The 25,595-nt window shown below is 39.7% G+C and overlaps 1 protein-coding gene across 3 annotated transcripts; it reads right to left on the reverse strand.

The window, feature by feature from the left end:
* Positions 1–17,038: 17,038 nt before the first annotated feature.
* Positions 17,039–20,572, reverse strand: eif2s2 (eukaryotic translation initiation factor 2, subunit 2 beta). Of its 3 annotated transcripts, none has more exons than XM_030779872.1 (9): positions 20,448–20,572; positions 19,570–19,744; positions 19,213–19,319; positions 18,832–18,952; positions 18,488–18,588; positions 18,158–18,306; positions 17,870–17,926; positions 17,656–17,741; positions 17,039–17,384 (listed from the first exon to the last, which is right to left on the reverse strand). In XM_030779872.1, the coding sequence occupies exons 1-9, from the start codon at positions 20,460–20,462 to the stop codon at positions 17,209–17,211; spliced, it is 987 nt and encodes a 328-aa protein (XP_030635732.1). In that variant the 5' UTR covers positions 20,463–20,572; the 3' UTR covers positions 17,039–17,208. The 3 variants fall into 3 exon arrangements, with proteins under 3 accessions (XP_030635732.1, XP_030635731.1, XP_030635733.1); XM_030779871.1 differs by having other exon boundaries at positions 18,832–18,961; XM_030779873.1 differs by lacking the exon at positions 17,870–17,926 and having other exon boundaries at positions 18,832–18,961.
* Positions 20,573–25,595: the final 5,023 nt, after the last annotated feature.

Raw genomic sequence — 25,595 nt, forward strand, 5'->3', positions numbered from 1 at the left:
ACATTCTGTCTCATATTTTCAGACAGTTTGAGGCCCAGATCTGGTTGAGTACATTTTTTCCTGATTAGTGAGAAACACTGAAAAATCGGCTATGTCACAGTATGTTATTGTGTGGTGGAAGACCACTCAGAGTCCTAAACCACTTGGAGTCCTTCTGTGTTATTCCTGAACTTCCCAATCACACCAATCAAAAACACTTTCATTCTTAAATGAGGAAATATTCTTAATGAACTTCATGTAATAAAAAATAATGATTAAAATATGAACAGCAGTTTTCAAGATATGGTGATCAAGTCGGATGTCAGTGAAAAGTCAAGTGAAATTGGTGGTCTCTCAGAGCTGTTTTCCTATGTGGCATGTGCTGACTGTCGGAGTGGGAGGTTTTGTTTATCAGAATGAGGGTCAAATTATCCCGTTTGTTTTTACTGATCTGGCATGAAGGTGAGAGGCGCTCTGTGACTTCAGTTTTCACTTAAAGAGATTTCGGAGCTTCGGCAAAGACAAACAGCTCTTGAAAGTGGGTGGATTTGTTTCTGATCTGTTCCCTGATTCCTCCTCACACTGTGTGTTATTGGTACAGAGCCTCTGTTTATGTATGAGTTCTCATGGAGAGGGCCCTGTTCTCCTCTGTCTCAGACCTTACACTTGGCAGATTCTCCCCCTCTGTGCAAACAGCGCTCAGGAACCCAGGAGACCATATATAAACTAAGGGTGTGTTACAGACAAATTTCCTCAGGTTATCACAGTTCGTTATCATCGGCTTGGATGATTGTGTTTTAATTGCTTTATCTGTAACTGTGCAATTTTGCAAGATTGCTTACACAAACCTGTCGCCTCCCCCGTAATCATGGAGGGTGACAGGTCAAAGCTGTTTTATGAGCACATGTAAACCTTAGCCTGAAAATTTAACCTCTATACGGAAATTTTCTCTCTTTTTTATAGTGTAGTGGGAGAGTGAACACCAGTAAAGATAAATCATATGAGTATTGAGTGAAATTTAAATGTTGGTGGGCATATGTCCAGTCAATGATTTTTGTTTGATTCTTTGGGGGGGGGGGGGGGGTTGCTTGTTTGTTTGTTTGTTTGTTTCCTGTGGTATAATAATTCAGCATACATCTACTTAAACACATTAAACACAGATCTTACTGAAACAGTTCATAGCAATAATCAGAGTGAGAAATGGATAAGAAACCAGAGAACTGTTTTCTGCCTGAACCTGAATATTAAAGCAAATTCAGTGATCTAAGTCATAAGAGCAGTTTCTGGTCAGAGCCAAATGTTGCATAATGAAAGTTGTAATTTTCAGAGAAGTTGGTACATTCCCCATACAAGCACTGAGCTCTCAAATTCCAAACTGGACCTCAGCATTCCCTATCACTCCACTCTAATCCCGCCAAAACCTTGAGTGCAACTGTGAAGACCCAAAATATGATAACCTGTAACCTAAAGTTTTCAATCATCTTTTTTTAAATTTTTGTGTTCTATGGGGATTTATTGATTGATTTATGTCTGGCAATTGAGCTGAATTTTTTCCTCCTTTTGTTGTCTTAGAACTGAGGGGGAAAATATTTCACATTAGCTATTCAGCTTTAAAAGCAATCGAAGTAAAAATAAAACCACATGTGAATGCTGACAGTAGTCCAGGAGGCTTTCTCTCTCTCTCTCTCTCTCTCTCTCTCTCTCTCTCTCTCTCACTCACTCACTCTCTCCCTCCATTTTTTTCTCTCTCTCTCTTCCTCCCTCTTTTTTTCTCTGTCTATTGCTGTAGCTCCAACTGCAGACACACATCTTAATGCACTTCTTCCTTTTCATGTAGCAAGTCAGCAGGGAGCTGGCAGGACCCGTGGACTGGAGGTCTTTTAGTAGCCCAGACACTGCAGGAAGACACTGAAAAAGCCAAGGGGTGCCATCAAAGCTAAACATCAGTCGCCAGTCAAATGGACAGCTTCATCTGTGTGAAGGAGGGGGGTGGGGGGACGTCCTGCCCCGAAACCAGGAACCCGGAAAATTCCGTAACAACCAGCTCCTGTCCGTCATGACAGAGTGACCTCACATGATAAGTTATGCTGAGATAAATGGTTCCACTCGCCGATTCCACAAGGTGGTCTCCAACGCTCTTACAAAAGGACATTTCAAACTTTTGCAAAACTTAAAGAGGACTTTGTTGTTGTTGTTGTTTTTTTTAACTTCAGAAGGCCTAATAGTAAATACCACAATCTGTCCTGTCCCATGAGTCTCTCCCTTCTTTCATCTGTTGTGTTGTTTTTCCTAAATCTGTTCTTATTTATATGTGTGTCTGCATAGGAACAAGGGACATTTTTGTTTACTTGTGCATTTTCCTCTGCTTGCACTTTCAAGACTGCAGGAAATACTTGCGTTGTAAATAAATTCTGAGATGTTCTGACAAGACTGTGAGCGTGTGATGAGTATGAAGTTATGTGCTATGCAGGTAAATAATGAGGTGTTTTCACACACACTGACAAGCAAAGAGGACTGTCAGTTGTCTGCTTCATCTTTAAACATTCACATAAGCCAGTGACCAAGCTTGACAAAGGCCTCTCCATGGGGCCTCTCTGGGGTTTAGTCAGATAATCGTTGTTATTGTTCTTATGTGTCAGCTAATTGATGCGTCTTGTTATAATTGGAGGACAAGAGCACGCTGCATCAGGCAGACATTGGATGGCTTTATCTGATCACACACACACTCACACACACACTCACACACACACACACACATGCACACAGACATCCATCCAAGAGCTCTGAAACATTTCACTGTGTCCAAGCTCAAACCATAATCAATAGATCATAAAAGAGCATATACTTTTCCTGCTGTATTGTTGTTGTTTTTTTCTTTTTTAACATAGCATGGATGCATAAGCTTCTGCTCGGAACTGAAACAAATTTGTGGAGACAGACAGACAGTTGCATAGTTTCAGTAATATAAAACTGAGAGGTGAGGATCACGGCTGATACCTGTTTAACTCTGGGTGGATTTAACAGGCATTACTGTAAAACCCTATCTCATAAAGGTTATGATCAGATTCAGTCAGATTTTATAAGAAACACACAGGTGCAGGATGCAGATCCAGAGTGACCCGCTGGTAAAATGTTAAATTGTTGGAGCCCACCATTAAACCAATTGTCAAGCGTATTACTGGACACTGTGGAGAAATCCTACATCACTCATCTGCTCACCAAAGATAAAAAACCAGCGAAAGCCAGTGTACTCAGGACAAAGCACACAGACAATGCATTTAGCAAACAGCAGAAAAGTGTCTTAAAACTGAAAATGATATGTTTGTTTGCTTGCGGAGGAAATCTAGCTTAATGTTTACATCTAGTTTGGCATCTCATCTCTCACCGATATATTATTACAATATTAATTAGATTCTCTGGCAAAATAGTTGATGTAAAGAAAAGAGAGAAAAAAAAGAAAAACAGTGAAAAGGCTGGCATTAAAAGACTGCTTTAAAGAATGTGTGTAAAATAATTATGACAATATTCACACAAAAGTGGACAATTAGTGTTAATAGTAATTATCAAAGAAAGTTAAAATGGCCAATAGGCCAGTAGATGTAATCCCATGTTTACCCCTTTTTTTCATTACTTCTCCTTAAGGATATCATTTATCACAAATCACTGTACTGATTCTCAGTCAGTGAGGCTGAGTGCTCTCCTGTGTATGAAACTAACCCTAGTACAGAGGAATCCATCCCATCATAAGGGACCTGTCACTTCTGACAAACTGATTTACATTCATTACATTAATTACACTTAGCTTTTGATTATCTATACCATCCTGACATTTTTGTAAACAATCAGTAACAGTTAAAATGTGATTGATACTTAATAAACCCTAGCTGCTAGACTCCCACTTTTCCCCCTTTTTTTTTATTTGGAGTAGTTAAAAAAGTTTAGAAAAAAAAGTGTGGAGAAGCCAGGTGGCTCTGGTTTTCCTGATACTCTGCGGCATGCCTTCCCTTTATGTAATGGAAACCTAGCATGCTTAAAGGTATTCTTCATATGACTATAACCAGGTGAGGTGGGAAAAGGCACTCATTATTCATCTGGGTGTCACTGTGTCTGTGAGTGAGAGCTGACATTACACAGAGACATTCTTCCTCACAATCTCCCTTTTAAGCCAGCTCTCCTCTCTGCCAGAAAGCAAAACTCTTTAATCAGAAGCAAAGCACATGGATCTGCTGCACACAGAACAATTTTAACAAGGAGCAAATGGAAAGAATAAAAAAAGGAAAAGGATATATGTATATAAAAGTAGAGCTCAATTGATAAATAAATTTGTGTTTTGTGCCAGAGCAGCCACCAACCAACAAAAATCTTGTACAGTTCTGCAACTGCCAACACACTAGTGCTAATGGTTTTCCCTAGCCGTTCTTTTTAACATTGTTCTTAGTCATTTCCAGCTGAGATGATGACAGAAGGCTATTATTGCTTCAACAAGATCATTTTATTTTATTAAGAAGGGCTTAAATGAAATGGCAGATGATTTAAGAAGAAAACATAATCAAAGAACACCATTCTATGTGTTATGACCAAGGTTTTCCAGGCATTGTGCACATATTTTCCTTTTGTGTGAAAACACATTCCACATATCTAAACAGTGACTGCTCTTGTTAATTTTGTTGACCTTGTCACATTTTTGATTCGTCTCACTTTGGCTTAAAAAATCATTGGTGTGGTCTGACCCGTACCATGAGGCAAATTCGATATGTGTTAAGTATATTTTCAGTCATTTCCATGGTCTCTCATGATGTGTGATTAGCTATGCTTGTATAAATACTGTGATGGAGGCGGAGGAGAGAGAAAGGTGAACGTGTTTAAAGGGGAAGTTATCCACCTCTGATGTACTGGCTCAGTATAACACTTACCATATTGATTTTCAGTTCCCCTTGTGATTTTTAGATCAAATAGTTGGATTTTTTCCACCACAGAATGACAATGACAACTTACACTTACTGACACCAAACTAATGTAGAGAAAAAGCTAGAAAAGTACTGAAATCCAATAAGAACTTTGTTTCTACATTCAAATCTTTCTCCAGTCTGTTTCTCAAACTTTCTAGTTCACTACCATTTCACAAAATCCTCTAATGACTTCCATGCTCACCTATATAGAACATCTTTATAACAATTTGCAGTGCATGACTGATATCTACTATTAAGACAGTGCTTACCTTAAACAGCAATATCTAATAGTCCTTCCAAAAAAAACTTTCACAAATATCTAATGCTCAAGTCAGAAACTTCTGAATCTGTTTAGGCTAGTACTAATGCGAGAAAGGCAAAACAACTCTTTGTAGTGTTTCCAATGCACTTTAAACTTTTTAAATACCAGACATCACTCCATGTAAAGATTTTCTGATGTGTTCAACGGCTGACCTGAGCTAAGTTGTGTCTCATGAACAAGTGTGTCACAAGGGACGGGTGAAGATGAACTCGTCATTGCACCTCTCCTCCTCTATGTATTGGCTGTTGGCAAACTAACATTAGTGGTGCTTTCCCACTATACCATCACAGAATGGACTGTGGTGTGGCTCAGGGATTTGGAGGGTTTTAACTTTTCCTCACTGATCCTGTGTCCCATAAAAACTTTAGTGGCATTCCCTGTAGGTTTATTAAGCAGTGCTGGTGAGTGAAACTGTTCCCTCGTTCCCTCATGCCCCATCTCTACAGCCTTCCCTCACCCCCTACACCAGTGTTCACCCTCCTAGATGGGTGTTCTCACATCTTGTATAATATGCTTTTCAAACCCACATGTCCCAGTCTAAGTCTAGTGAAAATAATCATCTCCGTCCCATCCCTGGCCTCACGATCTGTTCACGCCCACCCTGCTCTGTGTACAGTACTGGTGATGACCCAAGCACCAGGGATTATGCTAGGATTTAAGAATATTGTGGCTTAGCCTAGATACCTGTTGAGGGGTCCTGGAGCATCGAGTGAAACTCGAGAGGTTAGATCTAAAAAAGGAACAGTTAAAGAAACTTGGTATATGATATAAAACATCTAATACCAGCCTCTGAGGGCACTGGAGGTAAGAGCCAAAAATGTCCCCATAAACAGCCTCATATGGTCTTATATGGTCATATATTAAATCTGTGTGTCGCTACTGGACGGAGAGTGACACAGACTAAGCAAATTTAGGTAGAGCTTCGTAAGCAGAAAGCAGGTTTTGATATGCTGGCATGGCAAACACAGGATGAGTCTGCTGAACATGTCACTTTTGCTGTGATAGTGAGTGACTTTAACATTCCCATGGAGAATGAGAATAATTCACTGAGATCAGGATTTGCTGACATTCTTAACTCCATAGGTATTTGTCAAAATGTCACAGGACCCACTCACCACCATAATCATACCCACTACCTGGTTTTGTCCTTTGGGTGTTAAAGGAGACTTATTGAAGAGGACCAGAATAAAACCAGATTTCTGTTTAGCACAGTGGCCCGACTGACCAGGAACCAAGCAGTTACTGAACCACAGATGCAGTAGTGATGACTCTAAATTTCTTTAGCCCCAGGGTTGAGGACATTAGGAAGAAAATTGGAAGCCATAAACCTGTAGTTGCAGCATCTCAGCCAAGTGACACACCAGTATAGCTAAACCCTTTGAACAACTAAATTCCTTTTCTCCCATTGGGCTTGATAAACTTAGAAAGATAATAGCAACATCAAAATCCTCAACTTGTGTTCTTGATCTGGTGCCCACAAAGCTATTAGAAGACTTACCGCCCACAATTTCAGAACAGTTACAAAACATTGTTAATAGGCTATATGCACACAGTGGTCCTAACATACTTCTGGTAAAATCTCAGCCAGTTAAATCACTTCCGTTATCCATAGTGGTTATCAAGGTTTTCAGGTTATTAGTGTTGCTAGGGTTTTTGTCAAGTGTCAATAATGTCTGAGAGGAAGAAGTGCAAGTTTCAACGAACCGATAGTGCTACAGCTGAACATTGTTGTGTGCCTTTGTATCAATTTCCTGCCAATCCAGAAACTGGGCGGAAATGGATTGTCGCTATCTGGAGGGAGAACTTTACACTCCCCATGGAGAACTCCCCATACCCTAGTTTGTAGTCAGCACTTTAAGAAAGAGGATGTTCGTGAGCCCAGGTCCAACACAGGGCGGCAACTTTTAAAGAAGGGAGCTGTTCCGGCGTTGTTTGCGTGGAACAGTTTCTCCATTCCACTTTCAAGACCGGGGTTTTGGGAGAGGAGACAGCGACCAGCGGAGGATGACACACGGTGCAAGGAGGCTGATACAATCCCCGAGGACCACGATTATGCTTCGGCTCCGGATCCCGCGGTTGTCGCCCTCGCTGCTGTCTATGATCAGTGTGACATAAGCACAGAGATAATAATAATAATAATAATAATAATAATAATAATTATAATAATAATAATAATAACAATGATTTCCATGGACCATACAATACAGCATGACAAAGATCTGGGCTGATGGAATTAAAATAAGTTGAGAGAAATATAATGTAACTTTTCATTTGTTTTGAACAGGCTCATTCCCTGCAGCCAATAGAGGAGATGTTCATGTTTCGTGCACTGGGTTCAAAACAGCTAACCGGTATGGAGTCCACCAGTCTACGGTCAGTTGGATTATAACAACATGGAGCAACTTTTTGTACACTGTCCTGGGGTCAGTGAGGATCTGGATACCAGAGGAGAAAATAAGGGAACATCTGCCAGCAGAGTTCAAGGACACTATAGTCACCCTGGACTGCACAGACCTGAAATGTCCCATTTGTCACCTCACAGCAAGAGGGTCCTGAGTTCAATTCCCGGCCAGACAGCCAGGGTCCTTTCTGTGTGGAGTTTGCATGTTCTCCCCATGTCTGTGTGGGTTCCTCTGGAAGCTCCAGTTTCCTCCCAGTCTGAAGACATGCAGGTCAGGTGAATTGGAGACACTAAATTGCCCCTAGATGTGAATAGGCGCTTTCGCACCAGAGGAACTTTTCCATAGTTATTAGAACTGTTGGAGAAAGTACACCCTTTTTCGTGTGTTCGCACCGCAGGAACTTAGAACAATCACAGTTCTTAGAACACCGTTTCGAGGGGATTTTTTAGCTCCTACTTCAGGGTAGGCACTTTCGCAGCGCAATAGGAACCTTGTGACGTTGCTGTACGGCCATTGGTCCAGACGTAGGTATACGATGATTGTAACCGCCATTTTTAAAGATCCGTGTAAAATATAGTCTTAGAACGTCTTACATTTAGTTTTTGATATTCATGTCTAAAAATGTCTTAAAATTTCTCATTTTACCGGTATTTTATATCCCCCAACAATGACCATTTCTGCAACATCCAATGTATATTTGTACGTTGAAGAGGTAGCGGACACTCCACTTCAGTAGGTGCTTGTGTGTCCACTTGTGTGGCTGTGATCCGCATTTTAACCTAAAATAAGAATGTGCTTATCTAGCTTACGATTTGAGGGCTGCGGCAGGAAAAAACAAAAACAAACAAAACAAACAAACAAAACAAAAACACGATGCTGCGAGCAAGCGTCAGGTACAAGCGTTATATGCTCACTGTCATTCACTGCTACTGCGGTGGTAAATGCAGGGGGACATTTTTTCCATTGGACTGGCTCTATTGCCATACAGTTTTATTTTCGTTAGTAAGAAGGCAGTTATATGTTATTTAATGTGCACCCAATATTTCTGTCATTCAAATTTAATAAAACTCATTATTTGTGTATAGTAGTTTGTTGATTTCTTTTGCTGTTGATAGTAGTTTGTTGATTTCTTTTTCTTTTGGGATGAGCGGCTTTGAAAATGAATGAATGAATGAATGTTTTATATTGTTCAAGTTATTGAATATTCATTTATTGAAATACATTCACTTTGTCCAATTTAACTTGTAGTCAGATTTTTTTTGGTCACCCACCTGTCAGTCCCACTCACCTACCTTTCTATAACATTCACCGTGGTTTACACAAGAGACCAAAACACTCCAATGCTAATCATTCATCTTTATTACACTGTTAGTCATATATATATATGATATGACTTTTACAGATTTTTACACACCAGTGTTATTTCTCACATGATATGAAATATATATTTAAAGTAGCCTTTAGCAGTAGGCTATTAGATTCATAGCACTGATGTGATTCACAGAGACTTGAACTAACACATAACATTAGCAGTTATCACTACGCTAGCGTTGGCTAGTGCACAAACATGTTAAGGGCTAACATTACACTTTCGGATCTACCTTTGTAATTGTGGATGTAGCTTGAATTATATAGATTGAAGCCCTTTTCCTTTTTAGTTGCAGACGTATGGCACGATGCTTGAACAATGCAACTAACGTCGTTGAAGTCTTGAAGCGACTGAGTGAAAAACACCATAGCTAGTCCACTGAGGATACAAGCAGCAGAAGCGAAACAGCTGGCTGACTCGGAATGCGGAAGAGAGTGTGCATATAGGCTATTCCTCTTTAAACCTTGGACACATACATAGTGCATTCAAAATAGCAGTCATCAGATCACTTATCAAGAAGTGATAAGTTTTTTGGCCCATGTAATTTGACTAACTACGGACCCATCTCTAACCTTCTGTTCATTCAATTGTGCTTCTTCCTCCAGAGAAATGGTGTACATGAACACTTTCTTTCTGGATTTAGGCCCCATCATAGTACAGAGACAGCACTGGTCAGAATGACTAATAACCTACTTTTGTCCTCTGACCTTGGATGTATCTCACTACTTCTTTTACTAGACCTTAGTGCAGCATTTGATACTGTAGACCACAGTATACTTCCTCGATAGGCTTGAGAAGTGCATTGGTATTTGTGGACAGGCATTAGCATGGTATAAATCTTACCTGAGAGATTGCCACCACTTCTTAAGAACTGTCAGAAATCTCTGAGGTTAAATATAGTGTGCCACAAGGCTCTGTTTTAGGTCCCTTATTGTTCTCCTTGTACTTCCTACCATTAAAGCACAAGGAAAGTACAAGCTACCTCAGACATTATCCGTAACCACGGCATTAACGTCTGTTTTTATGCTGACAAATCACAACTGTGTTTATCTGCAAGACCAGATGAACTCTCCCAGTTCTCTAGATTAGCCAGTTGTATTGGGGACATTAAAGACTGGATCTCCAGTAACTTCCTCCTGTTGAACTCAGATAAGACTGAAATATTAGTCTTTGGACCCAAGTCCTCTAGAAATAAACTGCCTGAGCTTGATTTCTGTTAAGATGGTCTCACTGCCATTTCATGTGCCACAGTTAAGAACCTTGGGGTCATGATGGACAGTGATTTAACATTTGTAACCCACATTAGTAGTACAGCAAGAACATTCTTCTTTCATCTCTGCAATGTAGCCAATATAAGGAGCATGCTGTCCTAGTTCATGCATTCATAACATCTAGATTAATTTACTGTAATGCACTATTAGCTGGATGCCCTGCCATGTATATTAACAAGTTTCAGTTAGTTCAGAATGCTGCAGATAGGGTTCTTACACGAACTATATTAGTCCAATATTATCCATTTTACACTGGTTACCTGTTAGGTTTCATACTGATTATAAAATTCTGCTGCTAACATGTAAGGCTCTTTATGGTCTTATAGTTGGTCTTAAAGACAAACTTATTGATATGAACACTACTTGGTTATCAAATTAATCTATATCTCATAGCATCAAGAACTCCTAGAACCTCTATATATTAAATCTTCCAAACTGTAACCAAATCATGTACTGTAAGTAATTGTATAGAGCATTGAATCTGGTTAACCTGACTCATTTTATATTGTAAATATCTCTATTCTATGTGTCGGCCAGAGGAGGATGCCCCCCCCCCCCCCCCCATTGAGTCCTGGTTCCTCCCAAGGTTTCTTCCTCCTATTCATTACATTAGGGAGTTTTCCCTTACCTCTGTCACCTTGAGCTTAGGGTTTAGCTGAGGGTTTAGGCACTGATCTCTCAGAAGCTGCCTTGAGACAGTTTTTGATAGTAAAAAGCGCTGTACAAATAAACTTGAACTTGAACTTTTACTGATCCATCTGCTCGAAACTGAGACATCTGTGAACACTCATGTGCACTCATCAGATATTCCTCTCAAATCATGCAGACTACTGTATCACCATTTCTGGTTCTATTCCTGAAAATTCAGCTCATGAATACAGAGTATTTAGAAAACCCAACACACCAGACTTTTCTGGCACTTACTGATTGTCCAATCTGGAACACATCTACGGTAAACCGAACTTGGCTGAACTTTCTATCACCTTATAATGTTCAGTGTCCACCACACACTCTTTTTTGGTGGACATCAATAAAAGCTGATTGAACCAGTCTTTTCCCATCTTGAGTTAGGAGAAGAAATACTCGGCATTCAACTAGCACTTATCTAAGCGAGTAAACACAGTCTAGGGAACTACACTAACTAATCTTGTTAAGACTGGTCCCTTAAGCTGAGACCACCCTATGTGTCGCGTAAAATGTGTAAGTATGCCTGTCTATGTGTGATAGTATTTAAGTAAAGAGATGCTTGGAGGACTGCACAGCCAAACCTTAGTAATGTGAGTAGAGTCTCCAAAAGACCATTCCAAGGCAGCGTGATGTTCACTTGTCACTCGGTGAGCCAAACTGTAACTTCACAGTTCAGTTGTGGTGGTGGCAAACTAAAAAGAGAGCAAAACAATACAAAAGACTTCAACAAAGCAAAACCGTCTGTCCAGAGAGGAGTAAAGAAAAGGAACAGGGATACGATATGCACCAATAGTGACCGTATAAGTTTGCAGCAAACCATTCAAAGAGTTCTGAAGCTCCTCTCCCTCGAAAGAACTCGTCAAGTCTCTTCTTAAAGAGACAGTAAAATCCAGATAGGCGGCACCCTCCAGCATCTCATGTGTTCATTAGTACCTTTGCTTACTCTACCACTACTATATCCTAACACTTGCTTTCTTATACATCTCCTCAGCCATAAAAGCTGTGCAATGAATAGCACTGTTTTTTTTACTGCATTACTGTCCCTCAGTGGGTACTTTGTTAAACCTTACTAGCATGTAGGCAAGAGTAAACGTGCAAGTATTTCACCAGAGTTATATCACTTTAGGGGCAGGAATAGTCTCAAGACACTGCACAAAAGCAGGAAAGTTGTCAAGCTCAGCAATGGCTGACTTGACCTAGCAAAACCACCATGGTTTGCTAGATCAAGTCTGCAAACTACAGGCTACAGATTCTCCCATGCATAACGGTCAACACTTTCATCAGGTTTAAATAATATTTGCCCTGTAGGTTGGCCCTTCATTCAGTACTTAATCGACAATTCCCATCTTCTAAGGGCCAGAGGAAGTTCTTCCACTTCCACTTGTAAGGTAGGTCCAAGTGAGGAATGATGATCCCCACCACAGATACCTGAGTTGGGACGCTGATGCTGCCCAAAGCCACAGATCCCTAATCCAAATATAATCAGATGAGGGCTGTATAAATTGTCTAAGGTGCTATATAAATTGTTTCCAATGACAAGCCTGACAGGCAGTGCACGGCATTGATAGCTTTCTTACATTTTACAGTCCATTAATTGTCAAGTTGGTAGAGCATATTTATAGGTCAACCCAGCATGAAACCAGACTCACACAAGTTTAACACATGGCACAAATCTCCTCCATACAACCTAAACATCAATTCCTACCACACATCTTCGAAGTAAAGAAAAGGGTCTGGGTTTTGTCTACACAAAATCTGAACCTGGACCTGGATCTTCCTCACAGCACTGGGTATTTTCATCCCTGTCTTTCACAGGGTGTTGTCATCTGCATACATGGATATTCAAACATCAGGGCCAATCTGTAGATAGATATCATTATTCATGGCAGAAAACAACAAGGCACTTGTTACACTGTCCTAAGGAGTCCCATTTTCAGCTTTATCCAGCAAATCCAGTTTTATCAATAACTCTTTCCTCTATAGAATATGAGAAGTCTTCACCATATCAAAACTCCCTCTCCACTCACCTGTGCTCCTGCCATACCCTACTGAAGAGGCTTACTACTATCTCCAGGGCTGTGTCACTAAGATGCACTTGCATTGCGTAGTCTTTCCCAGGGCAGATCAACCTATTTTATGACCCTGTTGTCTTATTAAACGTTGCTACTGTACATAGTGCATTCAAGTCTCATCCCTAAGCACTTTGTGCTCCGGCACCCTAGGATCCTGCTCCTCCATGTCAAGTAACTTATCACAACAATGCACCTGAACCAAAAACCCAAGCTAGTATCTCTGCCTTTCATTTCACACTCAGCTAGGGTGCCCTCACTCTTGCTGTCCAGGACCAGGCAGTTCCATTTCCTCCCGACCTTACTTTTCCTTCTAACTAAACACCATGTTTCACACCATCAGTTGCTCTTCTTATGGTACCACAGAATTCCTTGTCAGACTAATGTTGGTCATATGGTCTGCCTGACAACAATTTCCACCTTTTTGTATGGTAGAAAATGCCCATAATTATGAGTCCTCTCTAACGGAATAAAGTCCCCGTTTCCCTCTTTAACTGCTTCACTTTAACCCTTACTCCACCAATGGACAACCTCTTCAGAGCAGCCAGCTCTGCCATCAGCCCAACTGCATGCACTTTGTGACTGCATTTAAACCCTCTCTGGCCACCTAAACATCCAACTTGCCACCTTTTTCCTGGGATTACACTCCTCTTCCATTCTAATCATGGTCACTGTAGGGTACTGGTTAGACTTCCCGGGCAGAGAGAGGGAAAATAGAGCTTGAACAAAAACCCTGTATATAAATTAACCTTTTTCCCTATCCGATTGTTAAGCACCTCTTCGTTGTCTGCTGTAATCAGCCCACCCCACAGTGAGTTACAAATATTAAAATCACCACACCAAACCTTTTTCAGGACCTTAACCTTCAGCCTCTGGTGGAGAACTGCAAAAATTAACCATTGCACAGTTTCCCTCATTTACACAGATTTAGAGTTACATACTTCAGATTAGCAGCTTCACCAGCCTCCGCATTCAGAAGCCTTTTTGGGAAGATTTTCATCCTGCTTTCTAGCATATCCAGTTTCCCTGTAATCTCCAAAATCCCTGCAATTGCATGACCCCTGTGCCAAGGAGGACATGTGTCCAGTACAGCCAAAGTCAGATTCTAAATGCTCCTTCTTTTCACCTGCAGCACTCAAGCATCTCCATGAGAACAAAGTATGTGTAAAGGTCCATGTTGTGCACCTTGATTCACCTGTAACTATGCAGGCATCCCACTGATGTTAGGAGCTGCTACAAAGGGGAGGGAGCTTTGTCCAGCTGACCCTCCCAGAACACAAGCAATTAAGTCTGCAATGTCAGATCTGACCAATAGTAACACTGGGATTCCACAGACCTCAAATACTGAAGACCATACAAATAAGAAGACCATGACCTAAATTAACCACATCGCAATTCTTAACTTGTATTTTTACCTTACATTTTCACATTACAGCTCTTTCATGTCCAAATATTTGTCATTGTTGTATTTATACACTTTTGGTTGACCTGGTAGCTAAACCATGGAAGATCCAACAATACAGTGGTTCTGGGCCTTCAGGAGAATGTAGAAGTTAGCCAGTTTTTGCATTCATACTTTGAACAGAAAACATATATATGGCTCAGTCTTTCTCAGACCTAGAGACTGAACATGCTCATCGTACTGCATGCAGTCAAAACAGACGCAATGAGCTTCAAACATCTCCCTCTCTTGTCGGTCAGACTCATGTTACAGGCCTCCAGATGTGATCGTTTCTCAGAGAGACAGTTGAGTCTTCTGGTTCTCCCATGATTTTTTTTTTTTTTTTTCGAAATTTGAATTGGAAGTTCATCTACACTATCTAAACCATATGTGATGAACCTTCTGGATATGCTGGGTCTAATGGGTGTCATTTATTTATAGGGAGTCAATGCTGCGCATTTGTTTAAAAATATACTGTCGTGTGTTTGAGTGGTTATTTGTTCTTTTTCTCTCTTTAGCAAAAAAAAAAAAAATCCACATAGAGCCTTGAATTTGGACAGAGCAATATACTGATGAGAAGAGAACCAACATCCTATAAAAGTGTTAAAATCCAGAAGACCAGTAATTATGTTATATCCAATTAGATGTTTGTTTCTCCAGCAATTATGGCAAATTTTAACATTTTGGGGGAGTATTAGCGACTTCCCCTGTTAGAGCAGATTTGACAAAAGTACATGTTTGAGCTGAAACCTCCAAGTCCGTTATGTATCGATCCTTTTCCCATTAAATAAAGAAAGAAACTGTTGAACCTGATTTTTGCGCTGAGCTTTCCTATCAACTCCAAAATTCTCATTTAGCCTTCAGTCTTCCCTCTGGACCAAACAAGTGAAAAACAGCAGTGGCAGGCCTCTCTCTCTGCCACTTCAAACCAGTGAAATATCACAGCCAAGGTCACGGCTATAATTCCCTAACAGGACATCATCAGCTCCATAACAAATATGCTTCAGATTTGAATTTTTACAAAAGCAAACAGATTTGCACCAGGACTGGGGAGAGGGCAACAGACTCTTGCTATGTGTATGTATTTGGTAAGACTGCATATTCCCAGTTTTTTTGAACAAAGAACCAATGGGCCTGACACCATTTCTATCATAAATTACAGCAAGGAATGAAATGTGTGAATAAAAGTTTAGTCAAGGTGTGGTCTGTAAAACCTGCAGGTGAAAATATCCAGTCAGCAAGTTTGACAGTTTTTGAAACCTTTTTTGATGCTGTATACGCTGTATATTCAGGCAGTGTAACCTGGAAGAAGTTGACTAATGTTTTTAGAGCTAGTTGTGTATTCATGGTTTGGCTAATGTCCAGCACCATGGGAACCTAGCTGAAGAAGCCAAGGGGTCAGTGTTTGGTTAAAAAGGTGCTGTTTTCAGTGATCGCCAGCACAGAATGTAAGAACTTCACACTCCAGCGGCCACAGCAAAATAGGATGTCATCTCTCACGAGTATTCATATCTGTATTCTTTATGTTGTTGGGTGCCACAACAATGACACAGCATTTCAGCATGACACAGAGGTTGTACTGCAAAAGCTAGTCAGTGGTTCTGCAGCGTCTTTGCTGTACTCACAGGCATGCACAAGATTCCAACAAATGATCAATATGCTCTTCTTCCTTGTTTCTACAAAGACTTTTTTTCTTTACTCTTCATCCCCCCCATTCCAAATGGTCTGTCCATCAACCCATAAAAGTGCCCTTTTAACTGCACCCCCTCCACTGTTGAATGTATTCTTCTCTCTTGTTACCACTGCAGTGGTCCATACAACCCTTCTCTATGCCTAAACATTTAACACACCCTCCCACCAGCCACATTATTCACCGTTCATAAATTATGTCTGTTCCACTCTCCCCTTTTCCCACTACTTTCTTAGCCCAAGCATGATTTCAATTCTGTTTCTCATTACTGCAAAACAACAGATATGCTACAAATTTTACTTTTATTACAGAGAGGGCTTTTTCAAACAAACTCAAAATCTGTAAACAAACTGTCTTTTCTAATTTTTGGGAAATTCTTATTTAGGCATCGGATTGCATAGCTAAGAGAACATGGTTGATTGGTCCATTCCTTTGGCATTAGGCATAATCATTACAGAGACTTATTGCAGTTTTCAAGGGTTTTTTCAGTCCATACTAACAGTATTATGTACAAGATTTGGCTTCACATTTTCTGCCTTTGTACAAGTTTTAAAAGTTTTTGTATGACAATTTTGAATAGAAGAACAAAACACTCTGAGCCAAACACAAGAACAGGAGAGTGAAGAACTACTCCAGCCAGTCTCACTACTTCAATCTGATTCCTTATATTTCTACCCAATATGGAACAATCTCACAACTCTCCCCCTCTAATGACAGACACCTTAGCTAAAATGAGTGAGTAATGCCAGTGTATTTAACTTCACCACGAGAGGCCAGCCAACACAGTTTAACCTAAATATTATCATTTTCACTCTCAGTAAGTCCCACTCAAAAAAACAGAAACTTAACAGTGCACAGGGGCTTTTCCAGCTGGTATGCATTTTATTGATTTTACTCTGTTTCTTGTAGACAAGGCAGCGGTAACAAATCCATGAACAGTTCATAAAATGTCCAGGCTCTTGTGTAGCCTTCCACATCTAACTATGGTGTTAGAGACAGAAGGTCTGGGCAGAGAAGGGGGGGGGGGGTCTAATTGGCTTTAGCGCGGAGCTGTGCTCGTTTGCCTGTGACTGCCTGGAAACCGGTCTTGATGCTGGCCACGGAACAGCGGGAATGGCACGTCTCACACTGGAGGAAATAGAGTCGAGTATCCTTCTGCAGGATGGTGTCAGGAGATCGGCAGGTGTGGCATGTCACGTACTCCTCTGCAGAACACATACACATGCACATTCAATATCAATACAGTTCACAGAATGACTGCAATGGTTCATCTGAGTGACAACAGAAAATGTAGATGTTACAGTAACTTATTAATATAGCAATGCCTGTATAAGCGAACAGTGCAATTACTGCAAAACAGGGTGGGACTTCTTTTTCTGGATGACAAATTACACGAGTTGTCGACATACAACAGTTTGTCAGTGTTACATGGATAAAATCAACATCATGCATAAAGGAAAGTTAAACTGGACTTACTGATGTATCTTCGTAAGACATTCTCTATCTGTTTCTGCTGGAACCTGCCTTTGATAACCAGCTGATTATTTCCATCTATGGAGCCACTGAAACAAACAGCACGAGTATCAAGATAAGTACACATTAGTGCAGGTGAAGATGGGCAGCTCTTAATGACACAGAATGTTTCCATGCTTTAAAATTCAAGTTCATATGAATGAAAGCATGCCCATACCTTGTCCCCAGCTCAGCCAATAGGAAAGCTAAGAGATGTTTGGGCTGTCGATGCAGCCTGTCAAAATAAGGGCAAAAACAGAAACTCCATTATCATGAAGAGAAATAAAAAACCAGCAAGAACAATGGTATTCACTTCCATTTAAATACAAACAAACAAAAGCATCAGCTTCAATCTGAAAGGTATGGCAAAAACTGCCTGAAGCGGCACTTCCCACTGTTGCATTTTAAACGCCAGAGTGCCGAAGCTCAATGTTCCATTATTAAACCACTCTGTTAAAGCACTTACAGTTTGCAGATATCTGTGAAGTTGACAAAAGAGGTCTTCTTGGTCCCCACTCGCACCACTTGTGGGGGTTTCATGACAAACTTCCTCTTTTCTCCAGCCACCATGTCTGGATTCTTCTCGCGCATGATGTTGAAAACGCGGTTCAGCAGCTGGGAGACAGAAGAACACGTGAAATCATAACCCCAGGCTATCCAGGTTAACTACAATGAGAAGGGAACTGAACCCATTAAACATAAACATTATATGTGGTGGGAAAAATTCAATTTGAAATCTTTAGTCCATGAAATCACCTTTATGGTCTCTGTCTGAGATCAGATGTAAAATAATTACCTCATCATATGTGTAATCTCTTTCTGTACCCGCCCAGGCAGGTCCTGTCTGTGAACTGAATGTGATGTCATCAATATTTTTACTGTCTTCATCCTCAAGACCTTTAAAAAGAAACATAGTCACATTACTCATACTTCAGCCATTTTTCTTAAAGACAGATTATCCACTGGAGAGTGAAAGTACATGTGCTCTAGTCTGCATCTGTTCACTGCAGAATGAGCCTCACAAATACCCACATTTGTCTTGGGAAGTCAGTTAACTACATTTAAACCACTTCTAATACTTAAAAGGTTAACAAACATAAACTGTAATGTTCCAAACTGTATCTTTGTTGGTACGTTTACCGTCATCTTTGCTCTCCGTGTCCATGTCTTCTTGCAGATCTTTTGGTTTTTTCGGCCTCTTTTTCTTCATTGGCAGCATTAAATCGTCATCATCCAGTGTCTCTGAAGGCTCTACTTCAATCTTCAATTCCTTCAGAGAGAAAAAGGTCCAATCAGCGTGACTGACTACTGGAGAAAAACACAATGTAAGCATGTGTCTACTCACACCGCCTTTAGTCTCGCACTCATATGTGTGTTAGGTAAAATATCTATTTCTAACTCAATACAACAGTCTGAGATGACACCAAAATTCACCATTTTGTCATAAAATACAAACTAGTATTGAACGCTCTGACCAAAACAGACCTTCTGTTTAATAAATGCATGGATAAATAGCCTGACCTTCATTCCCTCTTCCAGTTCAGTGTCAAATATCTTTTCTTTTTTGGATCTCTTCTTCTTCTTCTTTTGGTTGAAGAAGTTTAGGTCGTCCAGGTCGTCGGATGGTTCTAAAATTCCCCATAAACACAAAACGCATTTGTGAAATATGTCTGAGACACTCACACATTGCCCTTCCATCAAACCGAGATATCTGTCCCCTAGTACGAGTTACTATACGCCTCAGAGAAACTAAGGTATAATATTATGTTAGCATGTAAACGGGGAACAACCAAATTTAAAATTACAGATGCTGCTTTCAGAGTGTGGGATTCTAGACAAATGCTAAATGAATACATGGAAATAAGTGTAATTCTTTACCTTTCTTCTTCCCCTCATCCTCATCCACATCCACATCTCGCTCCTCTCCTCCGTCTGCCTCAATCTCCTTCACCTCTGTCTGTGGAGCATCCTCTCCGTCTCCTCCTTCCTCTTCTAACATGAAGGGCTTCTTCTTCTTTTTCTTCTTCTTGGTCATGGTGGGGTCAAATATCATCTAAGAAGCACAGGAAAGAGAAACTGCAGCACTACCGTCCACACGCTGATATTACACTCAAGTACACTGCACTCTTAAAATTCAGAACAGTGAATACGTCCCATGCTACTAACAACTAACTAGGTAGTGTTAACGATACGACTGAGTACACACATACCCCTAAGACCGTTTGAGTTCAAAGACAATCGAACTCGTCTGTCGTGTGAGCTGATGAATGACATGTTGAAACAAGGAAACCAGACTAGCCGATGAGCCAACGAGCTAAACACATTCTGATTACCGAACCATATTAAACAAATGTTTGAGAAAGCCAGTTTACTGATGTTTTCTGATGAGCCGGTCGAAAATATGCTAAGCTAATTGGTAAGTCTGTAGTTAATTAAACTACTTATATCCTGAATTTAGTCGGGCATTTAGGGGTAGTGACAGCTGGTAAGAACGACTATCTAATAGTAAGACGGACTCTGGCATTATAAAAAACATGCACGTGTAAAACCAGAGATTATGTTTGCAAAACAGGAGACACATGACAAGCACGATTAGGCAGCATGGAATTTCATCCGGCTGGGAAAGCGCTAACACTGTTAGCTGCCTGACAGCTAGCATGTGCATGTGAGCAGAAGTGGGCCTCGACATCCTTTCGCACAGGAATAAAACAAGTATCTCTGATTATACAAAACAAGCTCACAAACTACGCATTTACCTCGTCGCCCGACATGTTTTCCGTCTGTGTTGGAGAGACTGGAAACTAAATGCAGCCGTGTACTTTAGCTTTTTTTTTTAACAGGACACCTCTGCCTGCAACCTGCGTTCCTTGCGTCAGCAGCCGGGTATTTTTATCACGCATGCGTAAATACATGAGACCGCAAATGCGCAAGCGTGAGCGTGTGCTTGCATCGTTGTAGTTGCTTTGCAAACAGAATGTGCTCGCATGTGTGAGGACTGAAGTCGAAGTCGCTCGGTAATCATGTGGTTGTATCGATGTATGTGTATGAGGAATATATGCTGATGAACTGCAGAACAAAGCTGCAAATAACTAAGCATGAATGTAAAAGAGAAACCTGTAAACAAATAAAAGAAACATAAGAACAAAACACGAAAACAAAAAGTAAAACAGGAAACACAAAGAAAACATAAAAGCAAGGTACAAAGCAATTAAATCTTAAACACCGCAGTTCAGTACTTTAGTGGTGCACACATGCAGTCATTTAACTTGACTTGATGATACGCTGTGCTGAAAACAAATCGTCTGTAACAGCAAATGTTAGTATAAGAACAGCCGAGGGCAATATTTCAAAAGCATTGCTAATATAAAGAAGTATTATATATTCTCCAAATATGACATAGGCAACAGAGTTCTCAACAACTGCGTGTTTGCCCATGCTCCAAAGAACGAGGCGAGAAATACGAAATTGTTCATTTTGTTATTAACCAATGTATATCGGCTCCGGATCACAGAATGATATAGAGTTACTAACCGTAACCCACCACTTTCAAACTACTGACATACAAGCACGGGAAGCGTTTGGAAAACCATTTATTTATTTATTTATTATAACAATCCCTTTTTCCTGCACAAACATTATAATTAAGATTGAAGAATTGTGACAAGCCTGTGTAGATGTGCAGTGTAGTATGACGTTACCCGACAAATTTCAGTAAAGTTATCATTTTATATTATTGTTATTCCGGTTTGTTTGTGTGGTTGTTTGCTTAAACCAGATAGTTAAAGTGGTTCTAGGGTACATTTAAATAACGGTCTTGTCATACAGTGTCACCTAGTTTGGTGAGCATTCACGCTTCAGTCTACGGTGAAATGCAGCGTTTTCTGAAGCTGCTTTTTTCTGCTCTGTTAACTGCGGCTGAATTTTCATTTTCTCATTGAATCTCTGTTTTTTGTGTGTTTGTCCTGTGCTTGCATTTCTGTCTCTTGTTTGTGGTTTATACTTTGTTTTCTTCTCACTATTTTGTGTGTGTTCTCGTACCTGGTTTCCATGATTGACCTTTGCATGCGTTTTCGTATTTGTAGTTTCTGTTGCCACAGGGCTGGTGTCGAGCTAATGAGTTTAAGTCTCCAGACGCAGAAGGTCCTTACAAGATCTCTTAGTTGTGCTCTGTGTTATGGAGTATCCTGAGTTAGAACACCAATATATATGGCATCACTGACCTGAAATAGTAACATATTTAAATATATTGCCATTTTAATATACTGTAATGACAGGGGTTTTTTTTTCTTTGCTCCATTTACTGACAGCGGAAGAACAATTGATTAAATATCAATAAGCAGCAATAAGCATCCTTCCTTTGTCGAAGGCAATGTTAAAGACATTTAATAGCCAGCAAGACAGCTGTAAATTGAGCCAAAATTCTTCATCCTGTCCAACAAATGTAGATGTATTTAGGCAGAACTTTAGACAGAGGCATAATTCCTTCATATGTCTCTGTTCCCTCAGCCCAGACCCAAATAACCCTTTCCACTGCAGGTTATCTGGCAACCTAAACCCTTCGTAACAGCCCTCAGTAGCCATTAATCTGCTCAAAATTGTAGAGGGATCTCAGGTTCTCGGGCAGTTAGCTCCTGAGGTAGACCTTTTCCTGTCTGCTTCAATTCCACAACCAAACACATGTTGTTTCTGCCCTGCTGTGACGAGTGCACTGTGTGTGTGTATGTATGTATGATTGTGTATGTGTGTATATATGTGTATATATATATATATATATATATATATATATATATATATATATATATATATATATATTAAAATGGGGTGTTAAAATTGCTAAACATTAATGATATTTCTTCCCATTATGTTAACTGTATTTTGCACTGTTTATATTAGGATATACTATAGTGTGAGATGCTATGATGTCCAATTACTTTCAAAAAATGTACTCAGTGAAACAAATTTGTTTAGGACTGTAAAGGACAGCTGAAGGCAGTAAGCCCAGACTTCCGTATTAGTACATAATGAGTATCATTCCAGGGCTACCAGAAGCTTTAATATTGCCCCTCTGCTGGATCTATCTCATAGCACTCACACAGCTTCACAGGGAGTGGACACACAGCTCCCCACGTCAGCTAACTGGAGATCAGTATCTCAATAAATTTTGCTTCTAATAGTTAGGATTGGGAGAAGGGTCAGGAAGATCTGGAGAAGAGCCAAGAAAACTGATCGCAGCTCCTTTGTGAGTGGCAGAGAGCAATCACAGTGCCTTTCACCAGGGAAACAAAACAAACAGGACTCAAATGGACGCTTTTTCTTCACTTCTTCAGTAAGGTAGTTGTAACTATCTCTAAAAAAAGTTTGTTTGGTTTGTGTTTTTCAGCTTTCCGTAAAGCTTTATGTTCAGCTTTATAAAACAAAAAAAGAGGGGGGGGGGGTCGGGCAGCATCTGACTTTCCCTAGAAAATACAAAAATCAGTCATCAAAGGGATTAACTTTGAAGTGCACATTTTACAGAGAATGTGACTCATGTTTCAGTTCACTGTTGATCTTTTTCAAAACTGCAGCTTTTCGAAAAAATATTCAGATTCTGCTTGTGGACGGTGTGTTTGTTTCTGAGCGGCTGTAAACTCCAAGTATCTCACGACTTTATTTGTACAGATTTTTTTTTTGTGTGCAGTGCTACACAAAAACCATCATGTGTTATAGAGCTGAGTAAAGATGAAAATACTCAGAAACAGAAGACAGGATACAAGCTTGTTGCATGAGCTCAGATAAACAATACGTGATAAACAGAGGAAGGTTTGTTGACATTTTTATTAAACTATATTCCATAGAGATCTGTGTGCAAATTATTCTTGTTTCTGTAACAGAATAAAAGTGCTGTTTTGTTTCCCAAACCACATGATTAAACTCACCAAAAGAAACTGAGCATGTTGAGAGAGAAATTTAAAGCTTTCTTACAAAAAGAAAAAATAAGAATAACAAGCCATTTTTCAGGAATTTCAGCAACATAAGCTCAGTTCATTGAAAAGTAATTTTATTGAAAGTGGTCTAGACAATGGAGAATCCCCCGCAGCTGTGATCAGTAGGGTATTGCTTTGCAGAACATAAAGGGCTAGTGTGTGAACTGTTGGACAAGTAATATCAAAAAATGCGTGGTGATGAACTTTCAAAGAACACTCAATGCGCTGCAACATAATACATGTTTAGAAATGCAGTTTTAAAAAACTTTTTAAATAGATTTTAAATAGACCTGCTTATCTGCTAAATATGGAGGAGACAGAGTTTCTCCAAAGATTTTTAGAATTGAAATCATGGGTCCTATTGTCCTATTGTCCTGCAGCTTGTTCATCTGGGCGCAAAATCGGAGGGTGATATCTACCCGTCCAGCAGGTGTACACATTCAGCAGTCCATCAGAGACATGAAGTGGTTGGTGGAGATACTATATAACTGTATTTATGGTCTCAAGGGCTTGAGCTACACATGTTTGGTTTAATTTTTTTTAACAAGTTTCTAAATTATTGGAAATATAGATTGGTTCATAGTCCTAAACTGCTTTTTAGATTTTGCAACTGTACCTAATTCTCTGTTCAGATAGCAGTTCAGCCTATTAAACTTCTGAAGGATATACATAAATTCACAAATTATAGAAAACATAAAAATTATTTGTGCTTATTCACAGTTTGATGACATTTTGTGAAACTGGTCATGGTTATTTATACAAATTCTCTCACTGTACTTATTGTGGAACATAAATCTAAAATAAATAAATACATGCCTTACTGGTAAAGTAAACAGGAATACTTTGACATTAAAGTGAATAATCTGTTCTTGAACTTGCCAGTCCAGTTGCTGGTTAGTTGCTTTATAATGAAATAACTGTGAGAGCAGACAAACAGCCAGTTCAGTAAATTCAGTACTCAAAATGTTTTAAAATTAATATTTACAAATGGACACTCAAATAAATTCCACCAGTCAAACTCAGTCCCTGAATTAACTGGGTCAAAGCTGTATCAGCCTCGTTGTTAATGTTGAATAGGTTCAATTCAATTAATACGGCATCAGTCCCTGAATCGCAGCAGTTTAAACATGAGCTCGGTGGAATAATTAAAATCAATGTTAACCTGGAGTGTGAGTCTCTAGATGTACAAACAAAGTTAGATATACAACCAAATCAAATGAACTTCCATAAACCTGAGACCAGTCCAGATTTTTAGAGACCGGTAATGAGGGTTCACAGGAAAGAAAGGAGAAAGAAGAAACCTCTACAAAGACATCGTAGGATATTTGCAGGAAATGAAATGTGTGGACGTTGGTGGAAATTTTACTGCAGTACACGGACAGTTAAGGATTGCAGAATGTTCTCCAAGACAACAAGAGCTTTTTTTCTACATGTCATCTCTGAGGTTTTGTGTTTTCAAACCATTGATAATTAAACGGTTCTGAAACGAAATCCCGAACATGTTGAAAGCAAATGCCTCGTCTTTCTTCGTGTCTCAAAACTACATAATGGCTTCACCTATTTGCTCAAAATGGAAACACATGTAGGATTATACAAGAGAGCTTATTTTATTTTAGTATGTACCGATGGTATTTTTGCTCTCCTGGTTTGTACTCCCTTGCTTTGTACTTCAAGAACATTCTGTTCATTCTGAAAAACATGTACCTGGCAGAATATTGGGAAAAGATAACAATAACCGCAACAACAACAAAAACACAACAAAACAGTGGAGGTGGTATCTTTCAAGATGCAGGGCCAGTGAGAGAAACGTTATAATGAACTTAAATGCGTTTCAAACTCAAACCATTTGATGTCTTCAGTATATATAGCATGTGCAATTAAGACAAATGAAAAAGATAAATATAAATATAAAAGATAAATGCAAATTAATAATCATTAATT

This window comes from Chanos chanos, chromosome 7 (genome assembly GCF_902362185.1).
Source record: "Chanos chanos chromosome 7, fChaCha1.1, whole genome shotgun sequence".
NCBI classification, from domain to species: domain Eukaryota; kingdom Metazoa; phylum Chordata; class Actinopteri; order Gonorynchiformes; family Chanidae; genus Chanos; species Chanos chanos.

Coding starts and splice junctions, on each gene's coding strand:
- eif2s2 (XM_030779871.1), bottom strand. Junction 19,320..19,569: donor GGATGAGGGGAAGAAGAAAG/GTAAAGAATTAC, acceptor GGGGAATTTTAG/AACCATCCGACGACCTGGAC. Junction 17,742..17,869: donor TTGGCTGAGCTGGGGACAAG/GTATGGGCATGC, acceptor TGTTTGTTTCAG/TGGCTCCATAGATGGAAATA.